Raw genomic sequence first — 13,236 nt, 5'->3', positions numbered from 1 at the left:
CAGTGCCTACAAGTAGTATTCAACCCCCTGCAGATTTAGCTGGTTTGATAAGATGCAAATAAGTTAGAGCCTTCAAACTGCAAACGAGAGTAGGATTTATGAACAGAAGCATAAATCTTACAAACCAAAAAGTTATGTTGCTCAGTTGAATTTTAATAAATTTTAAACATAAAAGTGTGGGTCAATTATTATACAACCCCTATGTTTAATATTTTGTGGAATAACCCTTGTTTGCAATTACAGCTAATAATCGTCTTTTATAAGACCTGATCAGGCCGGCACAGGTCTGTGGAGTTATCTTGGCCCACTCCTCCATGCAGATCTTCTCCAAGTTATCTAGGTTCTTTGGGTGTCTCATGTGGACTTTATTCTTGAGCTCCTTCCACAAGATTTCAATTGGGTTAAGGTCAGGAGACTGACTAGGCCACTCCAACACCTTGACTTTTTCCCTCTTGAACCAGGCCTTGGTTTTCTTGGCTGTGTGCTTTGGGTCATTGTCTTGTTGGAAGATGAAATTACGACCCATCTTAAGATCCTTGATGGAGGAGTGGAGGTTCTTGGCCAAAATCTCCAGGTAGGCCGTGCTATCCATCTTCCCATGGATGCGGACCAGATGGCCAGGCCCCTTGGCTGAGAAACAGCCCCACAGCATGATGCTGCCACCACCATGCTTGACTGTAGGGATGGTATTCTTGGGGTCGTATGCAGTGCCACCCAGTCTCCAAACGTCACGTGTGTGGATGGCACCAAAGATCTCGATCTTGGTCTCATCAGACCATAGAACCTTGAACCAGTCTGTCTCAGAGTCCTCCAAGTGATCATGAGCAAACTGTAGACGAGCCTTGACATGACGCTTTGAAAGTAAAGGTACCTTACGGGCTCGTCTGGAACGGAGACCATTGCGGTGGAGTACGTTACTTATGGTATTGACTGAAACCAATGTCCCCACTGCCATGAGATCTTCCCGGAGCTCCTTCCTTGTTGTCCTTTGGTTAGCCTTGACTCTTCGGACAAGCCTGGCCTCGGCACGGGAGGAGACTTTCAAAGGCTGTCCAGGCCGTGGAAGGCTAACAGTAGTTCCATAAGCCTTCCACTTACGGATGATGCTCCCAACAGTGGAGACAGGTAAGCCCAACTCCTTGGAAAGGGTTTTGTACCCCTTGCCAGCCTTGTGACCCTCCACGATCTTGTCTCTGATGGCCTTGGAATGCTCCTTTGTCATTCCCATGTTGACCATGTCTGAGTGCTGTTCACAAGTTTGGGGAGGGTCTTAAATAGTCAGAAAAGGCTGGCAAAAGAGATCTTTAATCCACACATGTGAAGCTCATTATTCTTGGTGCCTGAACTACTTCTTACTACTTTAGGGGGACCAAACAGAATTCTTGTGGTTTGAGGGGTTGAATAATAAATGACACTCTGAATTAACTTTTAACGTTTAAAAAAAAAAAAAAAATTTGCTGCAGTGCATTTCCCACTTCCAGGCTGATCTACAGTACAAATGTCACAATGCCAAGTTAATTCCGCATGTGTCAACCAGCTAAATCTGCAGGGGGTTGAATACTACTTGTAGGCACTGTATATATATATATATATATATATATATATATATATATATATATATATATATGGGGTCCAATAATGAGCATGACATTTTGGAATCCATAAATAAAAAACCTTTATTACAAAATGGTTACAATGGCACAACAAGCACAAGAATGCCCACATTCAGAATGGTAAATCAAGAACTAGTACATCAAATACCAAATATGCATAAAAACAATATCTATACAACGAATGAGAAAAATAGAGGCGAGGACCGCCAACCCATATGTAATATAATGACCTATCATTACAACATCATAGCGAAAGATATGAACAAATATTATGTGTAGATGAAAGGAGGCGCCAATTAAGATGCACACTATCTAGTGCAATGTGCCCACCAGTTATACAAGAAATATATAATATAACAATAACATATAATGTAAAGCATGTGCTGGTGTTAGAGGACATGCACACCAGACGGACACAGAAAATAATGTTGCTATGTTGCTGAATGTAAAAGCACCTAAAGAGGGGCCACCACAAATGTAAAGGGGAGTAGTTGTAAAGGTCTCATAATGGGAGAAAAAGGAAGTAAAGCGGCATAATATACCTGATAGGCAGTCCAGGAACTGAATGTGGAGCGCTCCCCGACGCGCGTTTCGGACGCAAAGTCCTTCGTCAGGGGGTAATGATAGGTCATTATATTACATATGGGTTGGCGGTCCTCGCCTCTATTTTTCTCATTCGTTGTATAGATATTGTTTTTATGCATATTTGGTATTTGATATACTGGTTCTTGATTTACCATTCTGAATGTGGGCATTCTTGTGCTTGTTGTGCCATTGTAACCATTTTTGTAATAAAGGTTTTTTATTTATGGATTCCAAATGTCATGCTCATTATTGGACCCCACGTTCGGTGATTCTCTCGGTTGCTGTGTGTTTTAACCGAATGGTCTGCCATTCATATTGCATGTCCATATAGCACACAACTTGTGATACTATGGGTATTTTACACTGACCAACTGGTCCTTGCTGAAAAACCCTTATATATATGTGGCTATATCCTTGGTGTCTTTTGCATATATATATATATATATATATATATATATATATATATATATATATATATATATATATATATGTAGATATATATGTGTAGATATATGATAGATAGATAGATAATACATATATTATATATATGGATAGATAGATAATAGATAGAAAATAGATATATAATATATAGATGATAGATAATAGATAGATAATAGATATATGATAAATACATAGATGATAGATAATAGAGAGATGATAGATAGATGATAGATTATAGATAGATATATGGATAGATAGATGATAGATGATAAATAGATAGATGATAGATAATTGATAGATAGAGAATAGATAGATGATATAGATAGATAGATAATAGATAGATAATAGATACATAAATAATATGATAGATATTAGATAGATAATAGATAGATAGATAATAGATGGATGATAGATAATAGATAGATAATAGGTAAATGGATAGATAATAGATAGTTAAATAGATGATAGAGATATAGATAATAGATAGATAGATAGATGATATATAGATAATAGATCGACGGTAGATAATAGATAGATAATAGATAGATGATAGATAGATGATAGATAATATATACAGTATGCAAATAAACCATTAACATATTTTATTGGCTGTATAAAGACTGTTACGTTCTTTATATTGTTAAATTACCTGAATTATTTTATAACTTCCATAATCCCAACTGATAGCACATAGGTATCTCTGTGTGACCTGAAGATGTATGAAGAGCTCTACCACATTATTGCTTTATACCGGCATCACAATGCTATTAATGTTTTTGGGCGATACACACAGATGCCGCTCTGCCGCAGACTGGGACCCACTAGACACCAGACACCTTGAGAAAGGCCTATGATAGGCCGAAACGTTGGAAATATCTGATTTCATTAGGGGTCTATCAAAATTAAGAAAACTTTCTTTGCTTCATTGCATAATAAAAAAATCATTTTCATGATAATTTGTTTGCTGGAATATATATATATTTTTTGACTGTTTCACTATTTTACTCCTGAGCACCACAAGCAGTGAGCGCCCATTATTCACTTACTATTAATTTTATTATTACACAGAATTGTAAATATTTTACACCAACTCATCTTCAATCCACTCAGATTCCCACAATATGAGATACTAATAATTTATCTATATAATTTTCCTAGAGAAGAATGGATAGAGACAGAAAGAAGATGGCGGAGAGGATATTACACCTCACCCTAGAGATCCTCTTCCGGCTTACTGGAGAGGTGAGAGATTCTGATGGCGTCACATTACATCATTCTTATCTATGGGAATAACAGATGGACAGAACTGGAGAGGTGAGGACTCTGGAAATGTCTGGAGGGAGATTTATTAATGTGTCTCTCCATAACCAGGATTACACAGTAGTGAAGAAGACCTCTAGTGGGCGCTGTCAGGACCCTGTGTCTGAGGGATGGGGAAGACCCCTGAGCCCAATCACGGGGCCTCCACCTCACCCCCTGATACATGAGGACATCAATGACCAGAAGATCCTAGAACTCGCCTACAAGATGATTGAGCTGCTGACTGGAGAGGTGACACTGCTGGGAATGCTGGGACATTATACAGTAACGCTATGAAGGGATCGGGGGATGACTGTATCATTGTATGTGTCAGGTTCCTATAAGGTGTCAGGATGTCGCTGTCTATTTCTCCATGGAGGAGTGGGAGTATTTAGAAGGACACAAAGATCTGTACAAGGACGTCATGATGGAGGTTCCCCAGCCCCTCACATCTCCAGGTAATAGACAGGACTAAATACACACGGCCTATAATTATCTGTATGTAAAGAATGAATTCAGTCCCTGTATGTGTTTCCTCCAGATCTATCCAGTAAGAGGACAACACCAGAGAGATGTCCCCGTCCTCTTCTTCCACAGGACTGTAAACAAGAAGATCCCAATGTTCCTCAGGATCATCAGGTAGATGGAGAGAAGGTGTCATGAGATCTCCCCTATGATGTATAGACGGCTGTGAAGGTCTTGTGCTCAGTCTTGTTTTATCCACCAGTATTATATGTTTTATACTTGTGTAATGAGAACGGTGGAGATGGCAGGATTAGAGCTGATCATAGATGTGACTTCTCCATCTGTCTGTGACTTTTACAATATTTGTTTCAGGGTGAAGATCTGACCCATATTAATACTACAGAGACATATGTAAGGGGTGATGAGCGGTGTAAAGAGGAGATTCCTACATATGACTACCCAGGTGAGTAGTAACCACTAAATGCAGAGAAGTCAAAGATTCTTCTCAGTCACCGGCTGTGGCTGCTTTATCGGTGGTGTAGTCCGGTTGTGTCACAATTGTGTGATCACAATTTTACCTCTAGACCACAACATTTTCCTCCATCCAAAAATGTTCACATTACTTTGTGTAATTGTGAAAGCCCTTTTCTATAGAACTTACAACCTGGAGGATCCACCTACCCCCTGGGATTAGGAGACGCTGACCGTTACCTGCCCAGATTTGTAAAATACAAAACCAAATGGCAGCGTACGTAGAATGTGCTGACAAGTTAGAAAATCAGTTGAAGAGAAAGTGGAGGGTAATGATGCTGTTCGCTTCCTAGATCCCTGATATCTTATTGGATGAATCTACCTTCTCTCCCTTCTGTGCTGCTGAATGTCCTCATATGGTCCCTACAAGACCAGGTCCAGCCTTTCTGGCCAAACTTCACTTTTATGATCGACAACATTAAATGTGCAGTGAGGGCCAAGTGTGAATTTCTGTACAATAACAGCAGAGTTTCCCTTTATCCTGACTTTTCAATTTCTTTTTAAACCAACTAACTTCAAACAGGATTGTGATAAACTATACAGAAAACATTACACCTGTGCCATGATATATCTCTAAGCTGTGCGTGGCTGATGGCTGTAATATACATTTATTCACGCCTGCAGGAGATGTGTTGGCTCGAGCCCTGGTTTCATGGATTCACTCAACGTCATAAATTACATTATGTTTTCAGTCCTAAGGAATTCAGATTACTGCACAATCTCTCCTGAAATGGGGGCGCTAATACTTTCTCTACTCTTGTGCTCAGGACTCATAGTAGCTCCAATGGTCCACCATAAATGAGTGTGACTCTGGTTTAGATTTGAAGTTCTCTTCCCTGATACATATATTGTTGTTGAGGATGTAACATATCTTTTATTCTGTATTTTTTAACAGGTTCATTTTGTATGATAGCTTTATTGTGGTGGGATCGGCCTGACTCAGTTATGTGACTCTGTAACTCTCTAGTCTTTAAAAGAAGGTCTCCATTACCTCTTCCCAATGCCCGAGGTCTAAATTTAAGACACCTCAGCTCTGCACTATTATACAAAGTTCTCTTTCAATGTCTACTATTTCTTCTTGAAACTCATCTCACAGAAAATATTGGCCCTTATCATTGTTTAGACCTCAGAGAGGTTTCACCACTAGTTACTCACTACTTACTGATGGAGACTGTTGAGTTTGATAATTTCAGTAGATGTGTTATTGTCTATAGTCACAGTTTTTGACTACAGTAGTTAGTGCCCAAAATACTCTGATTTAACCCCTTCCTGCAGCCAGTTTTGTGTTCCTATCAGGCACCATTTTCTTAATCTGATGTGTGTCACTTTATATGGTGATAACTTTGGAATTCTTCACAAAGGATAATAGGAAACAAATGGACCTTACAAATTATTTTCCAACTTCTCTTGAATCCAACAATACCCTATACACGGTTGTACCCTACTATCTGGGCACATGGCAGGTTAAGAAGGGAAGGAGCGACATTTAGCTATTTGAATGCAGATCTTGCTAGAATAGTTTGCAGACACAATATGTTGGGGACACTGTTCATGGTCACCTGGCAGCTCAAAAGATGGCTACCACAAACAGGCTTGGCACTATCTACTCCATTTTCCAGATACCAGGGTTTGCCTTGCTCATCACCCTTTAATCCCAAGAAGAATAGTCAGGTAACCGGGTCAAAACAAGGGGGACAGAGAAAATACAAGATCAGAAGACACAAGAGTAGTCAGTAAACGGGCCGAGGTCACAACAAGAAACAAATCCACAAGCCGGGAGCTGAGCACAGAGGACTGAACCAGAGGAGAACAAGGCTGTAACTGGCAGCTTCCGGCAATATGCTTCCAGCTTTAGTAGGGTGTGGTGCTTTCCAATTGGAATAAGCAGATTACTCCAGCTGGACAGCACACACACCCATACTGCCAGACTGGATGGTACTACAGGTCCCAGGCTACCTAATCTTAGTGGCTGGACACAGCCTGTGCCGTCCAGAGCTTCTGGTTCCGACATCTCCTCCATCACCAGTGCCACCTGCAGAATGATAAAGGTGGCGCCTGGTGACAGATGGAGACGTTGGGGCAGCAGATCCCAAAGGAGATGGGACACACTATTTACAGAAACCTTAAAGAAGTTGTCCAGTACTTTTTATAATTGCCCCAATGTCCCCCAATGTATTTACCCTGTGCCCATAAGTCTTTTTGTAATTACCTTCTGCTGTCCTTCTTGCCTGTAAGTGACGCTATCACTGGCCGCCTACAGACATCACGTGAGGCGTGACATCAGTGACATGGTCCCCGCGGTGAATGCTAGGCTGTGGGCGGGGTTACCCCATGCCTCACACCCGGCATCCACCACGCACTTTCCCTCTCCTCATTCATTGTGAAAGCGCGCGGTGGATTCTGGGTGTGACGCGCGGGGTAACTCTGCCCACAGCCCAGCATCCACCGTGGGGACCACGTCACTGATGCCACGCCTCACTTAACGTGATATCAGTGGAAGAAAGAGCCGGCTGCAGCCGGGGGTCATGTAATGCTTGTAGGCAGCCAGCGATATTGCCGCTCACAGGCAAGAAGGACAGCAGAAGGTAATTACAAAAAGATTTATGGGCACAGGTTAAATACATTGGCGAAATTGAAAAAAAGTACTGGACTACTTCTTTAATATAACAAAATGGCAGAAAACCAGAGTAGTAGAAATCACCATAAAGTGACTCCATTTTGCAAATTATAACCCGCAGTGAATTAATCTATAGGAGTAGTGAGTATTTTGACTCCACAGGCACTTTCCGGAAATTAGCACGCAGTGGATGTTGGAGAGTGAAAATTGCCCATTGGCCATTTTATTGCCCAACACATAGTGCCCAGATTGTGCTCCAGGAGACACACACGGTAAATTAATGTCGGTTCTTCTCACTATAGTAATGCCAAATACATGGAGGCTAAATGTGGTTTGGGCGCACTGCAAGGCTCAGAAGTGAGGGGGAGATCTGACTTTGGGAAAGCGGATTTTGCTGCATTGGTTTATGGATGAGAAGAAGTTTTTATTGGTATCATTTTTGCCTACATAACATTGTTTGATGGCTTCTTATTCCATATTTTGGAGGCAGAATGAGCAAACAGTTGAACACCACGCTCCACTGGTTCATCCTATGAGGTTTTCTATTAGACTGTGAATTGTCATTCTGTCAATAACTTGTCATTTCTACAGATGTTTTAAGTAGAAATGTTCAAAAATATAAATTTCAAGGATATTTTATTCAAAATTAATAATTGGTTTTATTCTTGGCAGATGACTGTACCTGGAGATCAGAGGGACAGCCGACATCTTCAATTTTTAAATTGGATGATCTTGAAATCCCACAGGATACAATTGAAGTGAATGCCATTACTCCAGATATACCATCTTCCCTTCACAGCAAAGATCTGTCATCTGATCCTATGAAACAGCTCCTGTCTTCTGATTCATTACCGACTACTAAGGAAAATCAAAATAAAAAAATAAGCATTACAAAACAAACTGCTCGTAAAGGAAAGAAGTCATTTTCACGTTCAGAAAATGGAAATAGTTGTACCCTCGAAAAGTCTATTCTTAAACATCAAAAAATACACACAGCGGACAATAGATTTTTTTGTTCAAAATGTGGGAAATGTTTTAACCACAAATCAGATTTTGTCAAGCACCAGAGACTTCACATAGGGGAGAAGCCTTTTTCATGTTCAGAATGTGGGAAATGTTTTAACCGGAAAGCGCATCTTTATAACCACCAGATAACCCACACAGGGGAGAAGCCCTTTTCCTGTTCAGAATGTGAGAAATGTTTTAACCATAAATCAGCTTTGGTTAATCACAAGAGAATTCACACAGGGGAGAAGCCTTTTACCTGTTCAGAATGTGAAAAATTTTTCAACCACAAAGCACATCTTAATATCCACCAGAGAACCCACACAGGAGAGAAGCCTTTTTCATGTTCAGAATGCGGGAAATGTTTTGTACAGCATTCAAGTCTTATCAAACATGAGAGAACTCACACAGGGGAGAAGCATTTTTCATGTTCAGAATGTGGGAAATGTTTTTACGATAAATCTGCTTTGGTTACGCACCAGATAATTCACACAGGGGAGAAGCCTTTTTCATGTTCCGAATGTGGGAAATGTTTTAACACTAAATCTGCTTTGGTTAAGCACCAGAGAATTCACACAGGGGAGAAGCCTTTTTCATGTTCAGAATGTGGCAAATGTTTTAACCGTAAATCATTTTTGGTTAACCACCAGAGAATTCACACAGGGGAGAAGCCTTTTTCATGTTCAGAATGTGCGAAATGTTTTCGTGACAAATCAGCTTTGGTTAAGCACCACAGAACTCACACAGGGGAGAAGCCTTTTTCATGTTCAGAATGTGGGAAATGTTTTAATGATAAATCAGCTTTGGTTACGCATCAGAGAACTCACACAGGGGAGAAACCTTTTTCATGTTCAGAATGTGGAAAATGTTTTCGTGATAAATCAGCTTTGGTTAAGCACCAGAGAACTCACACAGGGGAGAAGCCTTTTTCATGTTCAGCATGTGGGAAATGTTTTAATGATAAATCAACTTTGGTTACGCATCAGAGAACTCACACAGGGGAGAAGCCTTTTTCATGTTCAGAATGTGGGAAATGTTTTAATGATAAATCAGCTTTGATTACGCATCAGAGAACTCACACAGGGGAGAAGCCTTTTTCATGTTCAGAATGTGGGAAATGTTTTAATGATAAATCAGCTTTGGTTAAGCACCAGAGAACTCACACAGGGGAGAAGCCTTTTTCATGTTCAGAATGTGGGAAATGTTTTAACCATAAATCAGCTTTGGTTAAGCACCAGAGAACCCACATAGTGGAGAAGCCTTTTTCCTAATCTTTTTTTTTAATCCAATATATTTTTGAGATTTTTTTTCATAATCTTTTTTTTTTACAAAACAAGAAACCAGTACATATAATAATAAGATAACATACCATAGGGATGACATACATGCATCTCTCCTATATATGCTTTCAGCTTGCCCATTACCATCTGATAACTTGCAGTTACTATATCTTACACTTAACATTCCACATTCTTGAAATCTTTTATATAACTATAATATTGTAATAAACATTATAATCCTATACACATATAGGTGTGCTATATTACCCATACCACATTTAAGGAATTCCAATACACATTACAATGAAACATTAGACCTCGCCAATACCCCCCTCCCCCATAAGTCATGGTCTCTCCAACAATAACCCCCTTGATGTCATTCCAGGTGTATCCGACCATAAACATTAAATCTTGTTTTTTATATACCCCTTTTTCTAATCTGATAATATGATTTATCCTATTTTTTAGTTCACTAATTTCTGGAGGTGAGGGGTTAATCCATTTGGATGCAATATGTTTCCTAGCTTGAAATAAAATACGTGAAATCCCTATTGAAATTGGGTCAAATTCCATATCATCCTTTAATACAGGGGTCCTCAAACTACGGCCCGCGGGCCACATGCGGCCCGCCGAGGAGGTTTATCCGGCCTGCTGGGTGTTTTTGCCGCCGCTGCCTGTCCTGCTTAGCAGACGACAGTTCAATGCCGGCGGGCCCTGTAATCGTGGGCGGAACGACGATGCCGCGAGTAAAGGCGATGCGCTGCCACTCCGGAAGACTTGCTGCCCTCCGTATACAGCACAGACGACGTGATGACGTCACGCGCCTGTGCCAGAAGTAGACAGAATCGAGCAGGCGCCTATTCAGAGCAGTGGGATACATGGGTGAGTACTGGTATTTTTTTTTATTTTTAACACTGGATCCGGTCTGACATGCTTATTGGGGACATTTACCTGCCTATTGGGGACATGTACCTGCCTATTAGGGACCTATGCTGCCTATTGGGGACCTATGCTGCCTATTGGGGATATTTACCTGCCTATTGGGGACCTATGCTGCCTGTTGGATATATTTACCTGCCTATTGGGGACCTATGCTGCCAATTTGGGATATTTACCTGCCTATTGGGGACCTATCCTGCCTATTGGGAACATTTACCTGCCTATTAGGGACCTATGTTGCCTATTGGGGACATTTACCTGCCTATTGGGGACACTTACCTGCCTATTGGTGACACTTACCTGCCTATTGGGGACCTATGCTGCCTATTAGGGACATTTACCTGCCAATTGGGGACCTATCCTGCCTATTGGGGATATTTACCTGCCTATTGGGGACCTATGCTGCCTATGGGGACACTTACCTGCCTATTGGTGACACTTACCTGCCTATTGGGGACCTATGCTGCCTATTAGGGACATTTACCTGCCTATTGGGGACATTTACCTGCCTATTGCGGCCCTATGCTGCCTATTGGGGACATTTACCTGCCTATTGGGGACATTTACCTGCCTATTGGAGACACTTACCTGCCTATTGGGAACATTTACCTGCCTATTGGGGACATATAACCTGCCTATTGGGGACATATAACCTGCCTATTGGGGACATTTACCTGCCTATTAGGAACCTATGCTGTCTATTGGGGACATTTACCTGCCTATTGGGGACATTTACCTGCCTATTGGGGAAATTTACCTGCCTGTTGGGGACCTATGCTGCCTATTTGGGATATTTACCTGCCTATTGGGGACCTATGTTGCCTATTGGGGACATTTACCTGCCCATTGGGGACCTATGCTGCCTATTGGGGACATTTAGCTGCCTATTGAGGACCGATGCTGCCTATTGGGGATATTTACCTGCCTATTGGGGACCTATGCTGCCTATTGGGGATATTTACCTGCCTATTGGGGACCTATGCTGCCTATTGGGGACATTCACCTGCCTATTGGGGACCTATGCTGCCTATGGGAACATTTACCTGCCTATTGGGGACATTTACCTGCCTATTGGGGACCTATGCTGCCTATTGGGAACATTTACCTGCCTATTGGAGGCTTTTACCTGCCTATTGGGGACCTATGCTGCCTATAGGGGACATTTACCTGCCTATTGGGGACCTATGCTGCCTACCTGCCTATTAGGAACCTATGCTGCCTATTGGGGAGATTTACCTGCCTATTGGGGAGATTTACTTGACTATTGGGGACATTTACCTGCCTATTGGGAACATTTACCTGCCCATTGGGGACATTTACTTGCCTATTGGGGACCTATGCTGCCTATTGGGAACATTTACTTGCCTATTAGGAACCTATGCTGCCTATTGGGGACATTTACCTGCCTATTGGGGACCTATGCTGCCTATTGGGAACATTTACCTACGTATTAGGAACCTATGCTGCCTATTGGGGACATTTACTTGCCTATTGGGGACATTTACCTGCCTATTGGGGACCTTTATCTGCCTATTAGGAACCTATGCTGCCTATTGGGGACATTTACTTGCCTATTGGGGACTCTCACACCACACCAGTCTGAGCCTGAGGTAAAAGCGGAGTTCCACCAATATGGGCACTGGTGAGGCTGAAATTATATAGACTGGCAAGGCTTCATTGATGGGCAGTGCAGTCTGTATGTCTCTATGTGGGCAATTTTATTTTTGGTATTATTGTCTACCTGCAATTGGGGACATTTACCTGTCTATGGGGGACCTATGCTGCCTATTGGGAACATTTACCTGCCTATTGGGGACCTATGCTGCCTATTGGGGACATTTACTTGCCTATTGGGAACATTTACCTGCCTATTGGGGACACTTACCTGCCTATTGGGGACATATAACCTGGCTACTGGGGACCTATGCTGCCTATTGGGGACCTACAGTGGTGGCCAAAAGTATTGGCACCCCTGCAATTCTGTCTGATAATACTCAGTTTCTTCCTGAAAATGATTGCAATCACAAATTCTTTGGTATTATTATCTTCATTTAATTTGTCTTCAATGAAAAAAACACAAAAAGAATTGTCCTAAAGCCAAATTGGATACAATTCCACACCAAACCTAAAGAAGGGGGTGGACAAAAGTATTGGTACCCTTTGAAAAATCATGTGATGCTTCTCTAATTCGTGTAATTAACAGCACCTGTAACTTACCTGTGGCACCTGACAGGTGTTGGCAATAACTAAATCACACTTGCAGCCAGTTAACAAGGATTAAAGTTGACTCAACCTCTGTCCTGTGTCCTTGTGTGTACCACATTGAGCATGGAGAAAAGAAAGAAGACCGAAGAACTGTCTGAGGACTTGAGAAACCAAATTGTGAGGAAGCATGAGCAATCTCAAGGCTACAAGTCCATCTCCAAAGACCTGAATGTTCCTGTGTCTTCCGTGCGCAGTG

The 13,236-nt window shown here is 41.5% G+C and overlaps 1 protein-coding gene across 1 annotated transcript; it reads left to right on the top strand.

Annotated features, from left to right (window-relative positions):
- Positions 1-1,715: 1,715 nt before the first annotated feature.
- LOC141182694 (uncharacterized) lies at positions 1,716-10,308 on the top strand. Its single transcript, XM_073660842.1, has 3 exons — positions 1,716-1,733; positions 4,776-4,866; positions 8,224-10,308. The coding sequence occupies exons 1-3, from the start codon at positions 1,716-1,718 to the stop codon at positions 9,825-9,827; spliced, it is 1,713 nt and encodes a 570-aa protein (XP_073516943.1). The 3' UTR covers positions 9,828-10,308.
- The last annotated feature ends 2,928 nt before the right edge of the window (positions 10,309-13,236 follow it).

The sequence above is a fragment of the Phyllobates terribilis genome, unplaced genomic scaffold (genome assembly GCF_046119375.1).
Source record: "Phyllobates terribilis strain yellow unplaced genomic scaffold, ASM4611937v1 Scaffold_35__1_contigs__length_13245226, whole genome shotgun sequence".
NCBI classification, from domain to species: Eukaryota; Metazoa; Chordata; class Amphibia; order Anura; family Dendrobatidae; genus Phyllobates; species Phyllobates terribilis.
This window is presented reverse-complemented; position numbering and strand designations above follow the sequence as displayed.

What these genes read in the sequence shown, in the direction of transcription:
- LOC141182694 (XM_073660842.1), top strand. An exon ending in TCCTACATATGACTACCCAG is followed by an intron (nt 4,867 to 8,223) that starts GTGAGTAGTAAC and finishes TATTCTTGGCAG; the next exon opens with ATGACTGTACCTGGAGATCA.